Raw genomic sequence first — 26,149 nt, 5'->3', positions numbered from 1 at the left:
ACAACTAAAAATTGAACTATTCAAAAATGTAAATGAATTGAAAATTATAATACACACATTAAAGCTATAGTATACATACTTTTTATCGTACCACAGAAAGGAAACATTTTTGACAGAAAATAATTTAAACATATGAGATCACCACTGACAAAGTCAAAATCAGAAATTGCTGTAACATACATTTTCAACTAACTCATGAATCAATTGACAAACTTGATGTCCTTTGACATATAATATATCATTTTTGATCGAAGGAAATTTATAAAAATATGTTTCAATCTAAACAATAGAGCATTCAAATTACTTCAAATATAAAGTAGAGGCCGAGTAGATTTTAACATACTTATATTCATTAATATACAAATGTCATACGATTTCAAATATTAAATTGTCGTTGGTAGATTAACAACTAGAGAATCATAAACTGAAGATGACGAGTTGAGTATACATAAGTGCAATAGAAAAAAATTACATTTTAAGTAAAATACATTGATAAATGACGACAAATATTCTTATGCGATTGTATAAATGTTTCGTTTTAATCGTTTTTACACTGTCATGGAAGATGTTCAACAAAATGTACATTAAAAATGAACAAAAACGCAATCAAGAAGCTCCTAGAAAAAGGGCACTAACATCAAGATTAAATCTTATAAAACACGTTACAAATAAAAAGTAGACTAAGTAATAATGAAAAAAAGTTAAATAGCAAATACTGCAAATACTAATAAAATGTGATCAAAAATTTGCACCAGTATTTAGGATCCAGCGTAAAAATCTATAAACATTCAAAAAAATCCCACTTTAGCAATACATATTCTATATTGGATCTAGCGAATTAAATACACGCGTAAATGTTTTTTTTTCTATGTTGATTTCAAACGACGAACAATGGTTGAATATAAACGATACTGTTCTTCATATTACAAATAATTAAAAATACTCATACTAACAGTAGACTTGATTGTTTCTATTATTGCATTACAATTTAAAATTGAATGTAACATGTAAATAGCACAAACACTTATATGTGCATTTGTACATACATACGAGTAGAATTATAATTTATTATTATTGCCACAATATTGAAATCAATATTATCTTTAGACGAAAGAATCAATATTACAATTGTTCAATTTTAAAATATCTTGTTATTAAAGTATGTGCCCTTTAATGCCATTTTGCCTTTTAAATCCGTCTCACATTTTTCAAATATGCTAAAATCAATACTAAAATTCTCCAAAGGTGAAATATAATAAAAACGAAAAATATTATCATTTTCTTTAAATACATACATTCCCAAACGTCTCATTAAATTTGTCTATTCAAAATATAAATATATTTTTATAATTTCGTTTAATTTTTCATTATTAAAAACGAATAGGTAACAACTTTTAGAACCTATATATGAAGAAAATTATCTAACACAACAGACATATGATGATATGCAATCAGGTCACATTAAAATCACTAGATAATTTTTTTTTTTTGTGTAAATACACCATCATTATACAATTTTGCTCGGACTACAACGAATGGATACAAATTATTTTACTAATTGCTCAAACAATTACATACATTGCAGTCAGTGGCGGACTGGGACTGAAATCAGTGCATGCCAGGAGTCAAAGGGGGCCCCCACCCAGGGTTAAAAAAATTTGTCCCCCCCCTCATATAACAAAATTTTCTTCTTTCCATCACGCTAAAAATCAAGGGCAAAAAATAAATAAAATTTTCAAAAATGGGAACAAACAAATTTAGGTACAAGAAAAATGGCAAAAGCAAAATAGATCCATAAATTACATTGTATATTTCGTTTTAATCCTTGTCATATAATGGATCATAAAAGAATGCGGCATAAAAGCGGCTTTCACTTTCGGTAGAAAACAATCAGGGACGTCATTTCAGCTTTTTCTTGGGGGGCAGGCAAAGATTGGTTAAATTGAATTTTTTTTCAAAAAATCTTTTTTATATCGGAATAAAAATGGAAAATATAATATATGAAAAAATTAAGCTTATTTTTGAAAGAATAATTATAAAAAAATATTATGTAAAAAGCCAAAAAAGCGCCGCAGGCGAAAATTTTTTTCCAAAAATCTTCACATGGTTGACAAAAATCGACCATCAAAATGTATCACTATATCAAAAAATATACGTACATTCGGAAAAATAAACGATACACATCTGTTTTTGAGACAAAATAAAGTAAAGGGGACCTTTCTAACGATTCGCTCCATGGGATGAACAATTTCTAAGAATGTTACTAATGGCATACCACTTAAAAACCAAAATATACTTGCTTCAAAATAATAAAATCTTTTTTTTTCAAAGCACATAGCAGCGATTATTTTATTAGTTACCCAAAAGTAACATATGTACATAAGAAATAAACGCAGCATTCATAGATCCATAGTATCTCATTAATCATTAAATCCATAATATTTTCTAAATTCACACTATTCCTTAATTTAGGGGGGCGAGTGCCCCCCCAAATTACGTCCCTGAAAACAAAAAATGTATAAAATTTTCAATTAATGTTAATCGAAAATCAGGATTTTGGGGAGGGGGCCCCTATCCTATGTTTCTATATACATGGATTTGTCTAGATTAGGAATAGATTTAATATTCGGAAACTGTTTAAAATTGTGTATTTAAATCTTACTATATCGTCGAAGTATAATCAAATGTTATTTTGAAAGTATGTATGAAGTAAATTTAAATCGCTGGTTGATGATGAATCGTCCTATCAAAATTGTTTTAAGCAATTCAGTTTATATTATTCAGGAAAATTTGTTTATTCCCATTTTTATTTCAGTAGGTAGTTGTTACATAGGTATTGGTATATGCATAATATTGAGGTTGGAAATGGGCCCGGTAAAAGGGCCCACGCAAATGTTGAAACTTACATTTCGAGCCTAATAAAAAAAGTTAACCGATCCTTGGGCTGTTAAAGCAGGCATTAGTTGTTTGTGTATATCGTAAGAAATTTGTTTTGTTGAAATACCCAAACTCTAGGTCCCAAAGTGCAATATCCTATAAATTTTTACACACGTGAAATAGTTAAATTAAAAAGTTATTTAATTTTACTGAGGGCCCATATTTTCTAATGGATAGTGGGGCCCACATGCCATCGGGCATGTACGCTTGTATGGCCAGTCCGCCACTGATTGCAGTTAACACAAATTACATATATGGAAAACATACCACCTTTTCACTTAGAGCAGAGCATCGTAACCTGTGCACCGCGGTAATATGTGTTCTCCGCACAGCACTTCGGCCTAATGCGTGCGGGTGAGATCGCGTGTGAGGGAGAAAGCCGGTATTAGTTAGTGTTTTGTCCCTATGCATATACGGAATAACTAGCGACTGCCGATGAAGTACATATGTATGTATATACGTAGCTGACAAACTCTACGAGTCGTAAACAATGTGTGCCGCGAATATCCAGAGGTTACGATGCTCTGACTTAGAGGACATGAACGTGACAATATATTTGTATATGTATGTATGTATGTTTGTATAAGGCTTTTGATGCTGATAAACGTTCTCCTGATAATAACCGTTCAGATCAGTCGTTCTTCTTACTGGCGGCAGAAAGACACCCATTTACGTATTGGCATATGCACACCATCACATACAAAAAATTAAACTATTATCACATTTTTATATAAAAATCTATTTATTTCTAACTCATTGTATATATTTCAATAAACGAACAGAAATTATTTCGGTACGATTATATAAGTAATCAAAAATTTAAATTTTAAAGTGAATAAACTGTAATCTATATATATTTATATATAAAAATGAATGTCTGTGTGTGTGTGTGTGTCTCAAATAGGCTTCTAAACCACTGAACCGATTACGATGGAACTTTCAGAATTTGTTGTATGCATATTCGGGAAGATTTCTGTGAAAAAAAAAACTAGAAAAAACGGGAAAAACGGGAATGGGTGTCATTGAAACACTATATGTAATTTCAAATGTTTTCGCGTCGCGGCCAACGTGTTCGCTGTTTGCATTTTTCCGACAAATGGGAACGGGAACGAGACCGAGAACGGGAACGGGAACGGGAATTGCATGCGTTATTGTGGCATTGCAACACATACCGGGTTCAGCTAGTTTATCATAAAATAAAAATGTCATCGATGATGATGTTGGAGAGTATTTAAAATTTCAATTAGAAATAAATAGATTTTCAAGAGTATAGTCGAATATAATAAAAGTGCAGTTAATATTGTGCAAAATAAATAAATAAAACATACGTGAAATGCCATACATTGGAATTACATAATATTACAATGATAATAAAACTTCACAAAAGCTATCAATAGTAAAATCATATTAAATTGCATACGGGAAAATATGATGTTAATAATTTGTTTCTAAATTTAAACAACTAGTTGACAATTTCTAAAAGCAACTAGGAACCGAATTGTAAAGACAATATGTATGTACGTATCAAATGAATGATCCAAATAAATAGTGAAACACGTAAGCATTTCAATCCACCAATGTAGATCTACAAATCGAGTTCAATGTCGCATTTTTTCGAAAGGAATTGTGTCAATTAAAATTATAAATATTGACAATTTCAAAGAAATATAAAATATTTCAATTTTATATAAATTTAATATCACTACTTAATCTCACTAAAAGTTATGTTCCATTAACTTTTAAATAAAATTAAATATTTAATTATCATATATTACATTAGTCCGGCTTCGACAATCACACTCAACTAGAACACTTGCTATGTTTTTTTTTTTTTAATACGATCCAACTTTTCTTCATCTTTTGGTGCATCACTAAAGACAGTAAAACCCCTAGAACTAAGCAAATTCAGTCAGACTCGGTTAATATAATCATTATTACATGAAGCTTAAAAATGTAAAAATATCACATTTGAATTCAAAAGTATAATATCCCTTTTGCTACTATAATAATATTTAATAATCATGATGAAATTCAAATTGTCGAAATACCTATATCTTACAATCAAACGCATATCATCCACGCGTGAGAGTTTCCTTAACACATAACTTTTAGAATCTTACGAATGAATACGTCTTTATTTCCACATTAATTATCTCAAATGTGAAGCTATTGTTTGAATCAAACGAAATTATTAAAAGGTTTACATAAATGGAATTTGAATAGATCGAAGTGAATCAGTGCAAAGAACTGTATCTTTTTTTAGGTCATAGAGCTGACTGTATGCTTATTGTAAATAAGTAAAATGTAATATATACATATGTATGTATAAATTTTAATTTAAACGTCGACTAGTGGTCTGAAATTTCATTTTCTTGTACTTCATCATATTGGGCAAATTTAAGAAACACTTGTTCCAAAGTTGTCTGACTAAAACTGTACTCTTCTATGTGAAGACTTTCTTTAGCTGAAATGAAAAAAATATATAGTTAATTTTTTGTTGCAGTATGTATATTTTTAATAGATAATATTTTTGGCACGGCTGTAAAATACATTACCCGACAAATGTCAAAAGGACATTTAATGTCAAATTGACATATCTAAAATTGGTCGGACGACAGAATCGCCCGGCAAATAAAACGGGTTTGCCAGTAACAAAAATTAAATTTGACGTTTCAGTGAAATCGGTTCGGTGATTACTGGTCACAAAGTCACTAAAATCTCTATAACGGAAGATCTGGCAGCCGAAAAGTCCATCATACTAACGATAACTATCATACTAACTAGAACTTGAGTATCAAATATTGCGTATTCACGATTTTAATGGCAAAAATTGTCTTTGTGACCACTGCAATGTGACTAATAATCGTGAAATTATATTTATTGAAGGTTTAGGTTAAGTTAGGGTTGATCCTATTCACTTGAGATTAGGCTGTTAGGGTCGGTATTTATTTTTGTCAAATTTTATTTTTGTTACTGGCAACCCATTTGACGTTCAATTTGCCGGGCGAACACCGAATCTGTCGTGCGAGCTATTTTAGAGAGGGGCGCTCTTTTTATTTGCAGGGCGAAATGTTTTAGTGATGGGCATTCGCATATAATGTGGCAAATACCTAATTTGTCTGGAAATAGGGCTATTTTAAATTAGAATAATGATGGCTTACATGCTTCCAGTTTTTGAAAACAATGAGCTAACGACGTAACACCATGCTGTGGAACACTGAAAACTAATCTGTCCGCAAAACTCTCTTCTAATTTTGCATCAGGGAAAAGTTCACGCACAAATTGACGCACAACCGAAACACCTCCAGTAGTTTCCAAATTGGCGCTTTCGGCCTCTGATGGAGCTCTAAAAAAAATTTTAAAATGTATTTGTAATCAATATCACTTTCTAATAACAACTATTCAACACTTCCGTACCTAGAATTAGCAGAAATAGAATTTCTATGAGTGAGATCACTATCAGCCTTTGACTCGGGTATACCGACGAGTGGTGTGTGAATGTTTGCATCGACAACCGATTCGTTCACACAGCTGGCCGTGTCCTCTTCCAGCAACGACCCACTCGCAGAATCTACCTCATCTTTTTCTCCTAGTGAGACACTGACGCTGTTGGCTCTTCCATTTACAATAGGAGTACTTTTAGGCGACGTAATTCCAATACTTCTTATTACATTAGGAATGCCGTCTATCGATTGCTTTTTCCTGGGCGGCGGTGAAAGTTTCATTTCTAACGTGTAACCAGCACCGTAAAGATTTTTCAGATGTTGCGTGGAACCGATGCATCTGTTGTTACAAAAGTTATATATGTTATAAATAAAATTCTCACGCAAATATGTGCAATATTTATCAGAGATAGAGACAAACCTCAGGCCGCCTTTTACCATAATCCCAACCCGAGAACAAAGTGCGTCAGCTTCTTCCATAGAATGCGTCGTTAGTATAGCACCTTTTTTACCCTGAAATTTTTATTATCCAAATATTACATGTAAATATTTTAATAAACATACTTTCATATTAATGCTATCATCCAGTAAATTTCTATTGGTTTCCAGATAATAGTTCAAAATTTTAAATTTGTGAATTTGCTGTCTTAAATATCTTCATAAATAAACGTTAGCTTGCCAGCAATGTGTTTTTAAAATATTGGTAATGAAAAATATAGAATAGATTCAATTATTGTTTCCCAGTTTCAATAGGTTATATAAATATAAAATTTTCTCTTATTCATTTAATACTTCGGAAACAATTAATATTATAGCCATGCCTATATAGATCTAATTACCATAGATACATTTACATATAGTAAATTCAATGAGAACCGCAAAGAGCATCAGCTGTAAAATGATCCAGCTACCCGGGATATTTATATATATATATATATATATATATATATATATATATATATATATATATATATATATATATACATATATATATATATATATATATATATATATATATATATATATATATATATATATATATATATATATATATATATATATATATCTTTAAATTTAATTTCATGCCCCTAGTATTGGAATTATTGATATTGTAAAACGATAACACAAATATAATATTTTGGCAGCCCCGAGGTACTGGCCGTAAGACCATCACTTCCTTCCCAGCTGTCGAAATAAATAGTTGTGCATTACCAACACAGTCGTCTCACTCGCCCTACCCCCATAATATATATTTTTAAATGAATTGACCGGATATGATAAAATTATAAATATGTATGTATATAGGAATTAGTTTTTAAGCCCGGAAAAGTGCCTGTATAAATGATTAAGTTGGTATTATTGGGCTGAGTATATGTTTAAGTTGGTATGATGCGTAACACTGTGATCAAACGACAGTTTGTTTCGGCGCATCGAGAAATAAACATGGTTTAAAGCGCTAAAAACGAGTCTCATTGACTGCCTTACCGCGTTTACGGATTGAACCCTACATGTATTATAATAATTTATTGCTCACACCATGCATAAATCTAAAAATATGCCTGAAAAAGTCTTTGTTGGAAGCCCATTGAAATTAGATGATACATATGTATATGTATGTACATACATACAGTCGTAGACATAAAAAATGCCGCATGACTATATAGTTCATTCAATTTGGGTTTTTTCTCAGAATTCTGTCTCAATCTGTCACAAAAGATTTTTTCAATACCTCACAAGGAATATTAGCTTTAGAAATCTAACAACAAAAATGGTGTAAAGATAGTCTGACCCTCATAAATAAAGAGCGAACCCAGAGCGCGCTGTTCATTGTTCACATGTTGTAAATCCATTGTTAAAGGTTTGCCGAACCTTTTTTACAAAGCATTTACAATAATGTAACAATAGACGGCGCGCTTCCGGTCCTACCTCTACTCATAAATTTTGGGCTCAACTTCGGTGCAAGTACCGCTAATGACCGCTATCCATTCCAAGAATATCCTGTTAACTATTTCCATTTTTATTTTGCTTAAATTTTCTTTTATTCAAGAATTCTTTGAAAATTACAATACCGAACATAATTTAAAAAAAAATGTAAAAATAGTTGAGTATGGCATTTTTTTATGTCTACGACTGTATATGTATATGTAAATATTAGATCGAATTGCATAAAATTGAATAAGGTGGAAAAAATACCTGGAAGCTTGCTAAAATGGTGTCCCATAAGAATCGTTTGCTTCTAGGATCCATACCGGTGGAAGGTTCATCTAGTAAAACTAATCTAGGAGCACCGACCATTGCCATAGAAAAGGAAAGTTTTCTGCGCGTTCCACCCGAACACTCGTCGGTGTGTTTATTGGCATGTTCTGCAATTTGCAGCCCACTCAGATACAAATCTACAATTCTACAATATACAAAACACTTACTATTAAAAAAATTCAAATCTCATAAAAGTACTTGGACACAAATAAAAAAAATATATATATACCCTGGAATGTCTTGCTTTGGAACTCCGCGAATTGCAGCATAGCACTCTAAGTGTTCGCGCACTGTAATATTTTTCCATAAGGCATCATGTTGAGGACAATAACCTAACATTTGAAAAGCGTCGTGACTGGAAGGTGTTACGTTATGTCCTCCCAGTACAACCTATACGAATAAAAATGCATCAATTTTAATACAGTTTTAACTACAATCAAAATTATGAGTATAAAAACTGCACATACCGTTCCATTCGTAGGTGTTTCTTCAGCTGTGATAATTTTCATTGTGGTAGTTTTACCGGCACCGTTGTGCCCCAAAAGTCCGAAAACTTCTCCCGCTTCCACTGCAAAAGAAAGTGAGGCCACTGCAGCTTGGTATGCATTATCGTTTTCCGTACTTTCTGCATCTTTGCTAGACTTGGGACTACATACACAGCTTTGACAGCACGGCGATAGTGTCGAGTTCTTATACTCTTTACGTAGATTCTTCATGTAAAATTCAATAACATTACATATTAAATCATTTTAAAGCATTGCTTAAAAGCAAAGGCAACAAGAAAGAAGCATCAAACCAAAAATTTCAATCTAAAACTTGTTTGCCTTTTATAAATGCGGGTAGCACAAATTCAAATGATACTTTTCCGAACTTTTTCTATAGCATTCATGTTTTAAAGTTATCTTATTAAGAGGGCTGTACACCCGAAACCTCAATTTTGTTGCCGTTGCTTTCTTCGATATATATATTGAGTGAATGTGACAATATATATATTAAGTGAATGCGACAGTTGCGACCAGATAATACGAATTTTAAATCGACAAAATCGAGGTTTCGTATTCTCCAATTATCTCCTCCGACACTGGACCAATTTAAAAAAAAAATCATCATCGGTATGAGAAAGATATTTTCTATGCAACTGTGCGCGTATTTTTTTTTAAATCGACCGTTAAATAAGCACGCTGGACTCTTTTCGTGGGTGTAAAAAAGATGCGATTTTATAGATGTTTGGCGGCTCCTAGCTCCAAATAAAAAATAACTAATCAAAAAAATAAAAGCACAGATGCATGCCAATGGTGGATATCCATAGCATATTAAAAAATAATTTCTCTAGTGCCATAATTGAGGAAGGGAGAAGTGTAATACGTTTGTATGGACAAGGCGCTAGTGTCCAGCCCTCTTAACTATGAAATGTATCTATCGAATCGGTACCAAGTTGCATTACAATACTTACATGAACCATTAGTACTGGAGGATGCGGAGGTGGTGCTTTAAGTAAACTTGCTACACGATGCCGTTCCCTACGAACGTCGGCATCTTCATGATCACTAGCTTCACCTCCAGCACCAGCACATCTACTGCCTAATTCAGAATCCTCACTCTCTTCTGTAGATAGCGTTTTTGATTTCTATAAATACGTTTAAAATGTAATCTTAGCACTAATAAAGGGGGCGTATTTTCTTCCCCCAACATATAAAATATGTAACAATTATTTTAAATTAATACCTTTCTGCCAAACGAAAACACTTCAGATGGACGGGTGCCACTTTTCAAAGCGTCTACACAATGTAAAACAATGCACCACAGAGGAATATGTAATATCGAACCTACAACCAAAACTATAATTTCTTCCGTAGCATAATCTGAAAGCGAGAGCTTGGCACACGTTGAACTCAATCTACACATAAGATGAACTCTGAAACATGATAAATTCCAATTAAAATAAAACTTCTCTAGTACAATGTATGATTAAATATATTTACATACCTATCCACATAATAAACTAAGGCGTAAGGTATGTACATCGTATTTAAGAGTGAAAATGTAACATGAAGACTGAAAGCCCAAGAACCACCTGTGAAAACAAACATTAGTCTCAAATTACATATATTATTACACTCGATTGAACAAAACGAACGTTAAAATCTCTCACCTAATCTCAACATATCTAATATTGCGACGAGTAAGAATGGTATCATTCCGACCCACGTAGCTATATTCGGCAGTATGCTCTGAGCCGAATCCATACGATCGAAAATATAAGACAGACTTGTCGAAAATAGTATCGATCCGGGACAGTAAATAGCGAATAGCATACTCAACGTGATGAGAGCTGGTGTTTCCCTCAAAGATGGAATGTCGTTTAAAATAATCTGAAAATGACAATGTATACAAAATAGCGTTGAAAATTATGCTAGAAATAACATTATCTAGTATAATATATATATATATGTAAGTGACGACGTGGAAGTGGTATTATATATAACTCGAATATTACATACATATGTAGGGGTGGAATTGAAAGAAAGGCTGATGTATGGGCTATGGCTGAGAAAAGGTATGTTACGACTGTGAGAAGGGGATGGAAAGGGGCAGGGATGTAACGATTAGTTGCAGTTGGACCTGCGCTCCGCGCGGTTGGTCGCTAAACCTCCGCACGTATCGTCTTAATAAACAACATGACTGAAAACGCACGTGTTTGATCTTCACCTCAACCGCCACATCCCAACCGTGGTCCTGAACAGCGTGATCTGTCAGGATTCTCTACCACATATATAACCCGTAATAAAAAATAATTAATAATGAATTTTCCACATTTCCACTGATCACTTGCACTGCGTATTGCATATTGTACTCACCAAGAAAATTAAAGCGATTGTTATTATTAACATAACTACAGCTAATACCGCAAAATAGGTAGCGAAATAAAGTCCTAATGATAGGCCATTGACCCGCAGTTGATTTTTAGCTTTTATCTAGAAATAAAAAAAATATTATACATGTATTAATTATTATAATATTATTCAAGATATGAGCCGTTATATTTTAAAGTGGCATTATTCGTTTTTTTCTTCATTTTTAGAAATATTTCGCAAAATATTATACGCAATGTTGTGCGTTTAACAATATTCAAAAATACTGGTGGCCTTTAATATGTTTATTCTGCTTCTCCGAGATTTTTGACATATCGAATTAAAATAAGTGATAACAATTTGAGTATTAAGTCAAACGGAAATAGTGTTTTTGGAACTGAAAATTGACTCATATGCTTAAACATATTTTCAGTGATAGATTACAGTCATAAGTACAACAAATTTTTAATGCTTTTTTGCAAACGATCAGAGAAGAGTTCAAAGCAATTGGCCAGTCTATACTGGTTAGTATTATCAAACAATCAAACACTAGTCTAAATATAATATTCCTGCTTATTTCTTACCTCTCTATCATAGACCATATCAACCGCTAAACTAACAGGAACGAGTACAAAAATCATCCCCATAAATAACGCACAGGATAAAGTTCCCAAATCGAATTCTTCAGGATGAGACGTCTGTTGCAAAGGATGTGACGCCACTTCAATAGGCCGCCAATCGTCAGACGTGCCCGCATCCACCGTCACCATTCTGGAGAAAACAATTCATTGAAAACATGTCCAGTTGAAAATACAATATATTTATTTATTTATAGTAGTTTTGGACCATTGTGACTTTACAGGAAGAACCTAATGCGCCACAATGGCCTACATTTAATTATGAAAAACAGAAAAATAAAAAATAAAATGCAAAAGCAGAAAAACATGATAAAATGAAAAAATAAAAATAAAAAAAACAGAAAACAAAAGAAAAATACATAAGAAAAATAATTAATGTACAAAAGCTTAAAAATCAAAAATGAAATCCAAAAATCATATTCTCAGTTTCATATTGAACAAAAGAAAAATAGTACATAAAAATGTACATAGGAGAAATAAAAAGAAAAAGTAAAATAAAATAAATCAAAATATAAATAAAAATAAAATCACAGCGAAGCCCAAATGGAAGATAGTAGATCAAGATTTCACTCATACATCGCATTCAAATTAAGAAAATAATGATGAGCGCAGGTTACCAGATAAATATGTTAAAATAATATCCAATAATCTACGCTCACCAAGGTGGAAAATATCACATTCAGGGACGGCAGCAACGATTTCATTAAAAAGTTGAATAGCTCTTGGTATAGGAGCCATTCGAAAAAGAACTGTGCGAGCAGGAGGTACAACCATCAAATGATGATGTCTACCACGCACATAATTATTAGGGACATAAAGTCCCAACTGTTCCAGCAACATCGTGCATGACGTATTACCACGCAGTAGCTGGAGAACGAAACGAATTAACGAGAAGTTTCTCCGAAGTTCAAGGGAATTATACCCAAGCATGCCCAAAAGGAAAGGAGTAGATATGGGTAGTACCCATACTCTTTCTTATAAAGAAAACGAAGAAATGCTTTTTGCACTTTTTCGATAATAAGAGAGTAGTTTGCTTCATGCGGATTCCACACAATCGCATTCTACTCTAGCTTACTTCTAACAAGCGAGTTGAAAAGCAAGCGAGAAGACAAGGGGTTGGAGAATAACCTATAATAATAATATACAATGATGTTGAAACTTACTTATACAGAACGTTACTGATGAGGTTTATGATAACTGGTAAGCTATGCGTGAACGTGTCGTTGTACAACACGACCAGGGACACTTCAGGTATGGAGAGTTTGTTGATGTTGAACGCCGCCATGTTCGGCATCATGTTTAGCAGGCCGGGAAAAGTGCCATTGTAATCTACGTCTAACGGACCTGCTCCTAGGCTAGTGAGCATGTCCTCTAATTGGCTCGTCTTCATGCCGGACACCTGATGCAGAGCTATGGTGGTCAGATTTCGGTACGTGTACCCGTCCAAGGTCAGCGGAAGCATCTTCAAAAATGACACTTCGCGTGATTTGATGTACAGACCGAATGCGGCAAACACTGCAAATTAAATTCAGTCATTTGAAACATTGTGAAAGCTTTGTATGTGTATTGAACAAAGTTGCCCAAGTCATATAATGTAGTATTAATGGTAGAAGAGGTTTCCCTGAATACAATACATAGATGATAAAACGTTTTATATAAAAGAAACAATACTACAAAAAAATCATTCTAAACATTGTAATGATAATAGATCTGATAAAATATCTAAAGAATCACTAGCACTAGTGTCACCTATGGAACTTTCTAGATATTATGACGGATATTCATATACTCAACAACTTTAACCTTTTGAATGCTGACCAACGCCGATCGGCGTTTTGCCAACAAGTCTATGAGCCTGAAAGACGCCGATAGGCGTTGTATTTTGAGCATGTACAAAGTAAACAAGAATACTACCCGCTAAGCCTTTCAAGGTAGCATTGAAAAAAAATGCATTGAACATGTCATTCATTTGTCAACGTTAATAAAGACTAGTTTACACCGGAATTTCTGAATTAATAACCATAGCAGAATTACTCGATGGAAATCCCTAACTGCTGAGTATTTTAGATTGTGGGTTGGCATTTAGATTGTGAGCATTACATTTTAACAACAATGAAGAAGATGGACCTAATTTTGGAAAAATATATTCATTAATAAACTTCTTTTATTTATTTTATATTGTTGCAAGATATATTAGAGAGACTTAACACATCTTTAAAAAACTCGAAATCCTCAGCGGTAGTTATCTAGGCTTTGTTTGGATTAGCTACAATTTTTATACCAGCTTTCTATTAGATTTCTAAATAATTCTAGTTGGAAATGTTGGTGAAATTTTCAGCGTGGCGGGCTTCAATAGAAAAGACGTCAGCACTCAAAGGGATAAATGACATTTCATGAAAAATACAGTTTTAATAGTATCATTGTGAATCTCACCTATCGGCAAAATTATCAACATGTAAAGCTTATATGGATCTCGTATCATACGTATCGTCCGTAGCCAAATAAGCGCACCCAGAATTTGTAGAGTATTAGGTCTCACTTTTATGTGATCGGCCAATTGGCTCAAATCTGGAGGTGGATTTGCGACAACACCTGAACTACTACCAGTACCACCTGATACCTTTGAAAAGAATTAAATTTTATTATTCGTCTCGTAATCTACTATGTCATGCAATTAAATTAATATCTTTGTAAATTTAGTTTAACATAAATAGAAAAGTAAGTACCTTGACGTGTTCTATACCATGACCTGTTGTATGTAAAGCAACTCCGGTGGCGTGCATTCCCTGTCCTGAATGTACGGCTGGTGGAGCATGGTTAAAATGTAAATCTGAAGGAAGTGTATGAGTATTACTGTTTTCTTTATCATGCAATTCTTGGTAACTAGGACTTTTACTTTGTAAGGAGAGTGATCGAGATAATGCTCTTGCTCTAACTAGTTTTCTAGATAGTCCGTCTACGGGTCCTCCAGAATCTTCTCCCTCACCTTCCAGGTGTAGGAATACTTCTTCTAAAGTTGTCATTGAAACACCATAACTACAAATTCCTAAAAATCAACACAGAATGAAAATTATGCAACATATAAAGTCTCAACACTTTTAAAACTAATGATACGCCATTTTGTATTGAATATACACATGTTTATTTAGTGTCAAAGCTTTGAATACAATATTAACATTAAAGAATAGGAAAAAGAATGAAACTTTATACTAAATGCATGCTGATAAAGCTCATTATGCTTTGAATACTGAAAACTTTAATACTCATACATACATTTAAATAATAAAATTCTTTTGTTTCGGAATTAAAATTTGTATGAAATATTATGAAACCTAATCTGTTGGCCTTAGTGTTGATTTCATCTTCGATGGCATTAAAAAGAGATGCAAACTGATGCACGGCATTGTGTGGAAGAATGTATGAAAGTTCACGACCGTGTCTTCTAGCTTTTTCAGCTCTCGCCACGCGACTTGTTACAAGACGGGTGATTTGATGTTCCCGACACGCTCCTACAACAGTTTATATTGATTTAACATAATAAAGCACCATCAAAATAATGTATCGAAGCAGATATTTACCGTCCAATACAAGCGTCAGATGATATCCTATACCGAACTTATTTTTCAAAAACAGAGAAGTGCCTGCACATCGCAGTTTTCCACGAGATATGACCGCTTTTCTATCGCCGAGAATGTCAGCCTCATCCATAAAGTGGGTGGTCAGCAGTAAAACTTTGCCAGCTCTTATTCTCTGCAGGATACGCCACATGTGACGTCTAGATATTGGATCTACTCCGGCTGTCGGCTCATCTAATATAATAATCTGCAATAAATTCAATACCATAAGATCAATACAATTATCAATCAAAATCGATAATTTTACTAGAAAAATTCATACTTTTGGATCTCCGATGATTGCAATAGCAACACTAAGTTTTCTTTTCTGTCCACCGGAAAGATGTTTAGCAAATTTGTGCGTCTGGTCAGCCAACGACACCTCTTGTAAGGTCCTTGATACTTCCTTTTCTAATCTCCATTGTGGAATTCCCTGCAATAATTTGAAACTATTATAAAACAGTTAAACACTAAGAATAATTTATGTACAATTTGAGTAGAACATACTCTGACAGCAGCAAAAAACATTAAATGCTCTTTAACCGTAAGTAGATCGAACAGTATATCATGTTGTGGACATACTCCAGTCATTCTTCTTATTTCTGTCATATCTTGTGGATCTCTGTAAATTATATTACGTATCCAAATAAAAGTCGCAATTAAAAATTTAGGCAGAATCGATTATATATGATTTAATAATGTGCCAGTCATTAATTTTTACCTGACATCTAAGCCGAAGACGTAAGCAGTTCCAGACGTCGGAGCAGTTAAACCTGTTAGAATATTAAAAAGTGTAGATTTTCCAGCACCGTTGTGGCCGAGGATAGCTGTGATTTGTCCTTCATAAATAGATAAATCAATTCCATCCACAGCTTTCACTTCAGCCCGTCTACAATTGCGATAGCTCTTATACAAAGACACAATTCGTATAGCTTCCTTATCTCGCAGTTCCCTAAAATGACAATGTACAGTATAATATAATATAAAAATCAACACACTTATCATATTTTCATTAATCATACCTCGGCACAGGCTCTATATCCTTATTCGCTGCCGTAGTTGTTGTTTCGCCGTTGGAACTGGCGTGAAAAACGTTCAAATTTGATTTATGTTTAGATCCGCACCAAAAAGATGGCAACAAACAAAACCAGGGTCGTCTCTTAATTCCGTGTTCGCCTGGAGAATTAATTTAATTTCAATTACAGTGATTAAATAAAAACAAATTGAAAAAAAAAGAGATAATTATTATTTTACTTGGTATAACAGCATCTAAATAGTACGCCAACAATGCATACAGCACTGTATCGAATGCCATCATTATCAACGAGCCTCCGTATGGTATTCCCGGTCCATTCCATAAATTTTCCCAAGTTACACCTTCACCAGCCATATCAAGAACCAACGCCTAAATCAATTAAAATTGAAATAAAGTTCTACATAAAAGATTCAATCCACATGACCATTGCAACCTTGTAAATCTTTTCACACAATGCAAAAGGGAATTCGTAAAATTCAATAATAATGGTGCTTTGCTGCTATTCTTACTTACTACAATGATTAATTTTAATAAGTTTGTTTTTAAATTGTACAAAAAATATTCATAAAGTTCCAGTTGTCAAATTTCTTTTCGCAGAAGTATGTAAATTTATGACATTATAAATATATACCTTATCCATCGCTAAAGCGAATCCGCTAGAGCTTATCAAAGAAACAAACCAGAAAGCTACAGAATCTGCATTCGATACGAAAACTTGTATAAAATACAACATACTCATTAAGTTAACAGCAAAATTTCCAAGAATACCGGCAGTCTAAAATATCAAAGTTTTAAAATAATTCTGTTCCATGTTATAATCAGTTTATAAATCTTGAACAAAATTTGATTGACTCACTCGAGCTTTATCGAAGAATGGTGTCAACAGGAAACCAAACATGATAATAGTGAATCCAAAAAGTAAAATCAATAAAAATACAAGAACGTATGAAGAGTGTTGAAATACCTAAAAAAATAAAATAAAAAAAACATTATTAATTTTTATATACATAATAGTCAATATATATTGAATATAACTTGAGCTTTTATTACTTTTAATGTAAACAGTAGAACAGTGCATACTATTGAAAGTATGAGAACAAAAACTGCATACAATATAAACCACGAGGCCCTGTAAAACATAGATATTAAATATAAAATACTTTAATATGATTTCATTATATATAAATAAATACATTTAAAATAGTTCCATACCAATATACAGAATCGATTAGGCCGATAATTCTCATTCCTTCCCGTATTTTATTCTCTTTTTCTCCGACGACCAACATGAGAAGATATGTAATGAATTGTGAAAGCGTCATGACCATATAAATAGGAATAACAATTCGAAACGCCACCATCCAATTTCCAGTGTATGCCGATTTCGGAAACATCTTCAAAAATATCTCTGGAATGGGCAAATCTTCTCGGCCACTTTCCAACTGCAAAAACCAAAAATGTAATTCTTTCACTACTACGACAATACTAATTAAACATTTTAAACTGACCATGATTTTCGTATGATCTATGATAGCTTGCAACGCTATGAATCCGGAATACAGATATTGGTTAACCGGACAGACGTCTCCGCCCTCTATGGAAAAAACACCGCTCGTCCAATGAGTCGGAGATACACGACACATTGCTGGCGATGACCACAATGATCTTGTTGAAGGTGTGACTATTACTGACGGATTTGTGCGGATCGTATATCTGTCGGTGATGAGGATTATATAATAATAGTAAAATATGTTTGAGAAGTGAGCTATCCAACAATTCTTATATTTTGAAATTATGCGTTACCCTAACCTATAAACCTAGTAAATATACTTTTGGTCAAAAAAATCATTTCAATGCTACATATATCTTAGAACTAAATATCCCAAATATAAAATTTAAAACTTGAAAAAGGGCAATAAAAGGTCTGATAAAACATTCATTCATAAAACATTGAAAAATAAGCAATTTATAAGGTTCACAAGCTATGTGTGTTGAGTACAAGTGTATGGTATGCATTTTTATAACGAATAAATATTTGAATTGTAAGATAGATTACTCTTCACATTCACAAAGTGTATATGCATTTTAAAGTACATAATTTGAAGTTATGTACTCATAAGTGTAATTATAGCATGAAACGTATACGATTTGTTTACTCAGCTATATGTACATATGTTTCAAGCTAAATTACACTCATGTGATGTCAACTTTAAACAAACATACTTAAGCGGTTGTTCCGGAGACATTGGATTGGTATGAAAAATTATGGCCATCGGTATAGACTTCGGACGATTCCAATATTCACCTAATAAATGCTCTTGCGTTTGAAATGCTATCCATGAAATTGGCTGCATATTCGGAATTTTTAATAATTGTATATTTACTTTTTCTAAAAAATCCTGAAAAAATAAAATAAAACACATACTTAAGCGTGTAACAGTTTTTGTATGATTAAAATTACATATCATCATCATCATCATTTACAGCCATTCACCATCCACTGCTGGATGAAGGCCTCTCCAACACGCTTCCACTCGTCTCTGTTTTGCGCAACTCTCATCCATCTCACTCAGTACATTTTCCTAATTTCGTCCACCCATCTACCTTGCGGTCTTCCTTTTACCCTTTTGCATTCTCTCGGGTACCATTCAAGCACTTCTTTTGTCCACCTTTCGTCCATTCTTCTAGCCACGTGGCCCGCCCATTGCCATTTTAATCTCTTTGCTCTGTCCACTATGTCCACTACCCTTGTCATGCTTCTCACCCACGTGTTTTGCTTCCTGTCTTTTCTCGTTATGCCAAGCATACAGTGTTCCAAATTACATATATGTTCACACAAATACAAACCATAGTTTCCGTAGTGTTCGGCACGACAGCTACCGTATGAAAAGTTCTACCGAATTGTTGATACAGATCAGATTCAAAACGAGGCTCTATCATTTCGGGAAAATTTGGATTCGGTACTAAGATTTTCATAAAAATCAAAACACTAAGTGAATATAAAGGAACAAGCACTTCCTGTAAAAAAATATTTATATAGAAGTCGGTATAAAATTAATATACAATCATTTTATTCTGATTTATACGCACTGCAATGGTTTTTCTAGTATCTCTCTTTTTGAGGTAGATATTTCGAATTATCATAGCCCGTAGCTGCGACCAATAGAGTCCCATCGACGAATGCCGGTCGGTTGCCATTTTATTCCGTCTTTATTTCGCACAGGTCTGTTTTGGATAGTGTGTATGCACGCCTTGCTACTTATACTAGGTGAAGTCTTCACAACCGAAAAAGAACATCATCCTCGTTGAATCTTTGCTGTGCATGAAATACCTGCAAAAAATCAATCATGATATTTTATAATTGTATAAAATTGATAACAGTAAATATACATTCCTTGTAATATAATTATAATCTAATATATAATTTCTAAAGACACTTTGTATGGTGTAAAGCAGAGCATCGTAACCTGTGCACCGCGGTAATATGTGTTCTCCGAACAGCACTTCGGCCTAATGCGTGCGAGTGAGATCGCGTGTGATGGAGAAAACCGATGTTAGTTAGTGTTTTGTCCCTATGCATATACGGAATAACTAGCGACTGCCGATGAAGTACATATGTATGTACGAAGCTGACAAACTCTACGAGTCGTAAACAATGTGTGCCGCGAATATCCAAAGGTTACGATGCTCTGGTTTAAAGTATGTAAGGTTTGGTTGGTAGAATCCGTGACGTTATCAAAAAAATCTAATTTTCTATGACGACGATATCGATTTCGATTCCGTTTCCGTTTCCGGATTACTTTTTCAGTTCTGGTTCCAGATTCTTTTAACATTTCCGGATTTCAATGCCGGAGCACGAATACTGTTTCAATTCCGGATCCCGATTACTGTTTCATTTCCGGATACGGATTATTTTTTCATTTATGAATCCGGTGTTTTTTTCAGTTCCGGATCACGATTACTGTTCCAGTTCCGGATCCGTAATCCTATTTCAGGTACGTATCCGGATTCCTTTTTCAGTTCCTGATATGGATTCCTTTTACAGTTCCGGATCAGGATTTATGTTTCAGTTCCGGAATAAAAAAATAAATTAACGTTTACTATTAGATTGGCCATGTTTAAGCGGTTTTTATTACAAATACCGTGCGAAGACGGGTACAACCACTAGTATGGTATAAAACAAAAGATATAAGAGATGGTCGCAAATATTTTCAAAAGAATTTCTGTGATGAAAATTTTTACATAAACTTTCAAAATAATTCATATCATATTTGTATTTTACTAGGATTATCAAAATTTTCATAACAAGATGATCGATATACCTACATTTCATAATAAAGAATATTGAATTATAAAATACAAATTTTAGTCTTTTTACAAGGTTTTTCAGTTTTATTCACTGGAAATTCAGTACTAGCAGGTCCACTTCTATCAAATATGTATTAATTGGTAATTGGACTATTCGTCACATTGGGGTGGTCACAAAGACAATTTTTGCCATGAAAATCGCGAATACACAATATTTGGCACTGAAGTTCTCGTTACTATGATAGTTATCGTTAGTATGATGGACTTTTCGGCTGCCAGATGTTCCGTTATAGATATTTTAGTGACTTTGTGACGAGTAATTTGTGACCAGTAATCACCGAACCGTATTAATTATGTATGTTATAGTGAAACTGTTATTGTCAGTGAAATTTTAAATCCACTGGTGAGATTATAATTTCACTGACTTGAGCAGCGAGTACGGATGTAACAATAGAATTACAAAGTCACTTCTGAATGTCAGTGAATTTATAATTCGAACGCTAATGCACCATGCGATAGTGCACGTCATACTACCAACTGTAACTTAACCTAACCTTAGATAAATAAAACCAACCCTAGCTTAACCCAACCTAGCCTTAAATAAGTAAGTGTTGGCTGCTAAGATATTATGATGTTGTTGCTTCCGCATCTAGTCCCATACATGAGGTATGATGACACGACCACTCGTTCACAGATTTTCCGTAAACCGATGATGCGCTCCAGGTATTACGTATACGGCCATCTCTTTCTCACCCCGTCTGTTCACCAAGATCTCGTTTACTATGCCATTACGTATGCGGCCATCTCTTTCACAGACCATTTTTTCACCGATAACAGACGGTCTGTGAAAGAGATGGCTGCATACGTAATGGCATAGTAAACGAGATCATGGTGAACAGACGGGGTGAGAAAGAGATGGCCGTATACGTAATGCCTGGAGCGCATCATCGGTTTACGGAAAATCTGTGAACGAGTTGTCAGGTAACCATGAGGTATCTATGTAAAAAGCCAAATCGAAGCAGATGCTATTAAATAATCTTAAAATAATGGCATTTCATTGTAAAAAATTATAATTTCACTAATAAGGGCCATTGAATATGTAATTTCCGTAGTGAAAATAAAACTATACTCAGTGAAAATGTAATTAGATATGATTTCACTAAAACATCACTGTGATATATTTACTTTTTTGGTAATTTGCGCTTTCCTGTTCCGAATTTAACTTTTGAATAAAGAAATCTGTAATTGGACTCGGATGTTTTTTTGTTATATTTACTCTGTATTTTTATACATTTCTACATTTTGTTGTCAATTAATTGTAAGGATTTGAAACTCGATACAATACAATCGGTTGAGTGATCCTAGCGACAAACTAAACAACTAAATATTTAATGGCGATTTTTCAATATGATTCCAAAATTACACTTGACATTTTTTATTTGACAAAAGATTGAGAGTCTTTTATTTTGGTTATTTGGGTGAATGCGATAGCAAGTCTCATGTTATTCGTATAACGCCATTTTGACGATAAAAAAACAGACATCAAAATGCTAGTCTCCCATAACCAATTAGATAAAATTTTGACACAGATCCTATCATAATTGGGACGCAAATATGCATTTATACAAACCGACGATGAAAATGTCACATCGACAGATGTGCCAAAATTTGAGACGAGTAAATCGAAAAAAAAGGGAAAATTGGCTCAACTCTCGAGCTCGTGATTTACACTATCCTGAGGTCACTTCCGTGCTAGAAAGCAAAGGCGACATAATTAATAGATGGCGTTGGCAATTTGATATCGCGTGCAGCTCAATTTGGACATTCCTAAATATATGTATGTATGTACATATTATATTTCGAAAGGTCAGTGCCGCACCTTTGGGCCAAAAAAATAATAATGTTAATAAATACGTGCATCGAATTGGGGATCATTTATTTTTTGCAGAATTCCCAGCGGGTCGCTTGTGTTTACCAACAAAATTAAGCAATAACTTCGGACGTGGCTCAGCAACATTGTGCTACATGCAAAGCTCTCGAGCCAATTGGGTCATATATGTGAGCCCTGTGTGGGTTGATTTTTTTCAACAACGTTTAAACTCTCTTTAAATATGCTAAAAATTTCATTTATCGAAAAAATACTCATACATATGTATATATGTATACATTGAATCTATTAGGCAAATTGAATTTTTCTCAATTTAATTTAATTAAAATGCTAAAATTTTCCAAATTCATAGGCACGAGTAAGCATCGTTGGATGCTACTTTTTTATTTAAACTATTTTATTTGCATTTATTGCGTGGCTTTATTTAAGAGATAATATTTTTGGCACGGCTGTAAAATAAATTACACGACATACATATAGGGATGATTTTTAAACGAGCCGTATGTGTGGTTGACCAAACTGCTAGGGATAAAGTGTGTGTGGTATGCATGAAAAAGACCGGATGCGTGTTGCTATGGTCACTTGTTGGAGAATAAGCCGGACGACATGGTTATAATAAATAGATCTGACTGAATCTGCGCTTTTCACTTGGAATCCTTCACATCCGGATCCTATATACATATGTCAAAACTATATTTAATGTCAAATTAACATCTCTAAAATAGTTCGCACGACAGATTCGGCGTCAGCCCGGCAAATCAAACGTCGAATGGATTGCCAGTAACAAAGATAAATACCGACCCTAACAACCTAATCTTAAATTAATAAAACCAACCCTAACTTAAACTAACCTAACCTAACCTTTAAATAAATAAGTGTTGGCTGCTTTGGGTGGATATTACGATCGGAGTGGAGTGGGAATGGACAGGAGCGGGGCGACGCGCTATCATCCAACTGTCAAAAATTATAATTTCACTTTTTTCACGCCAGTGAAAATGTCAAAACACCTAATTTGTCTGGAAATAGAGCTATTTTGCCGGACTGATAAATGGTACCCTTTATTTAACTCGACAATTCTGTCTGTGGAGGAGAACTCTTGCAATCAAATTTTGACCTGCCGAGACAATTTACTTTAAATTTTGCATACATACCAATTTATAATTAAAGCCCGCTTCATACATATGTCAAACAATTCAACGCTTAAAGCCCTCAACATGACCCCCCCAACGAATATGGTCTGAGAGATATTTTTGTCGGAGAACGAGACCAATTTACAATAACAATGAAATATTCTATCAAAATTTGAGTACACCCCCCCACCCACCGTCTGAGGGTCATGGGTTAATTCTCTTACCTAGTGTTGCTGGTAAGACCATGGATGTATGTGACTAAAGATCGATCACTTCCTATCAGAGTTTGCCAATTTATTTGATTTCATTGTTGAAACTGTTCCAGCAAATTGACAACCTGTTCTGTTTCTCACAAATTCAAGTTTATGGCATCTCAAATTTGTTGGTTATTATATAAATACTAGTGTTGTACCGGATGAAATATCGTCACATGGGCTATGGCATATTAAGTTATTAAATAAAAATAGATTAAAATAAATGTGTCGGTGCTGTGTTCGATCCACACGCGGTCGTATTTTTTTCAAATACCTTTTAAATATATTTCATTTAGTATCTATATGTAATTTTTTAAAATGATAAAAAGGTAAAAACTACCTACCTACCTACATATAAACAATATAAAACACCAATAGAAAAATCAATTAAATAAATAAATTTTCAATACATGGCGCTAAATGCTCAGAGACTTGCCTAGGGTAGCAAACAGTAGATATAGAAGTTTTTTTTTGTTATTATATTCGTACATTTTGTTGGCAGTGTTTTATCTGTGACATATGTAAATATGTATTTCGAATCGAAACGACTATTATAGTAATGCGAACGTTATGTTACACATACACACACAGAATAGCGATATTATATGTATGTATATACGATGCTATCCAATCTGTAAAATGTATGTATTTCTACCATTAGTGCTGTATGGTAATTGGATTATTAGTCACATCACGATCGCCCAAAAGACAAATTTTTGCCATGAACATCGCGAATACGGAATATTTGGCACTTGAGTTCTCGTTAATATGATAGTTATCGTTAGTATGATCGACTTTTCGGCTGCCAGATTTTAGTGACTTTTGGGCTAGCGTTTTGTGACCAATATTCCCCGAACCGTGCTGTATATCGAAAGTTTCGTCTTCACCAAATTTGCCATAGATGATATTGTATATATATATAAATATAATTGTTTATCGATGCTTGTAATTGGCCATGAAGGCGCATTGGGTATACCTGTTAGGAATTTTTGGTATTTACATATACATATGTACATACATATGTATAGAAAATAACCTAACCTAAAAAATAAATATAATAAACAGGTGTATTTATTTAATTCAAAAAATAAAATTAGACCGTGGTTACTTTACAGGTTGCCTGAAAGCGCCTATATGGTCGGAGACGTGAAGAAAAATTCAGTAAAAATATTTAAAACAACAGTACAATAATACAAAAAATAATACAATGACAATAATAAATGAATGCAATAATAGAAAATAAAATATTTTATCAGGAAAAATTTTTCAATTCTCCAAGTCTTCAACTTTTCATTATCACAGTTCTGAAAATCATTACTCGACCGAAGCAGGAAGCCGGTTGATTATTATGATAAATATTTTAATTACATTTATACCATTTTGACGAATCACCGTGTCGTTGGATGCATTTTATCGTGACGAAAAATGCAATTACATTATTAAATCATAACTCCGTATAGTAGCACTATTGAAAGTATTTCTTCTTTTGATGGAAAATAGGCGTGTCAGGACTAAGGTGTGGTCAAATGTCTGGCTGATAATCACGCGAAAAACTAAAATCATGGCCAGTGAAAGAAGAGAGTGATAGAAATAGAAAGCGAAGTAAAATTTATAGTAGGCACAATCTCATAATAGAAAAAAAATGTTCCCAAAACACGCGCACATGAAAAATTGTCCATTCGCAAAACATTTCGTGATTATTTATTCACAATTTAATTAAATTATTTATTTGCTCGGGGTGACTGAATCCTCATTCAGATTTAATGTTATACAAGTAGCATTGAGCTGAAAGT

General features: G+C 33.5%; 1 protein-coding gene and 1 long non-coding RNA gene across 2 annotated transcripts in view; both read right to left on the bottom strand.

Annotated features, from left to right (window-relative positions):
• Window positions 1-26,149, bottom strand: part of LOC143920049 (uncharacterized) — a 422,197-nt gene that overhangs the window by 45,661 nt on the left and 350,387 nt on the right. The gene's annotated exons all lie outside the window — the stretch shown is intronic.
• Window positions 4,772-20,063, bottom strand: LOC143920016 (cholesterol transporter ABCA5-like). The gene is made up of 31 exons (XM_077442677.1): window positions 19,867-20,063; window positions 19,624-19,794; window positions 19,000-19,175; window positions 18,285-18,489; window positions 17,989-18,218; window positions 17,827-17,905; window positions 17,633-17,740; window positions 17,408-17,551; window positions 16,995-17,145; window positions 16,763-16,916; window positions 16,462-16,692; window positions 16,248-16,362; window positions 16,024-16,173; window positions 15,705-15,948; window positions 15,459-15,635; window positions 14,853-15,172; window positions 14,560-14,746; window positions 13,290-13,641; window positions 12,073-12,259; window positions 11,495-11,611; window positions 10,789-11,008; window positions 10,623-10,710; window positions 10,362-10,551; window positions 10,090-10,263; window positions 9,104-9,346; window positions 8,866-9,026; window positions 8,574-8,781; window positions 6,802-6,893; window positions 6,355-6,720; window positions 6,099-6,283; window positions 4,772-5,401 (listed from the first exon to the last, which is right to left on the bottom strand). Exons 1-31 carry the CDS (start codon window positions 19,972-19,974, stop codon window positions 5,286-5,288), a joined length of 5,649 nt encoding a protein of 1,882 aa, XP_077298803.1. The 5' UTR covers window positions 19,975-20,063; the 3' UTR covers window positions 4,772-5,285.

The sequence above is a fragment of the Arctopsyche grandis genome, chromosome 12, assembly GCF_051622035.1.
Source record: "Arctopsyche grandis isolate Sample6627 chromosome 12, ASM5162203v2, whole genome shotgun sequence".
Lineage (NCBI taxonomy): Eukaryota > Metazoa > Arthropoda > Insecta > Trichoptera > Hydropsychidae > Arctopsyche > Arctopsyche grandis.
This window is presented reverse-complemented; position numbering and strand designations above follow the sequence as displayed.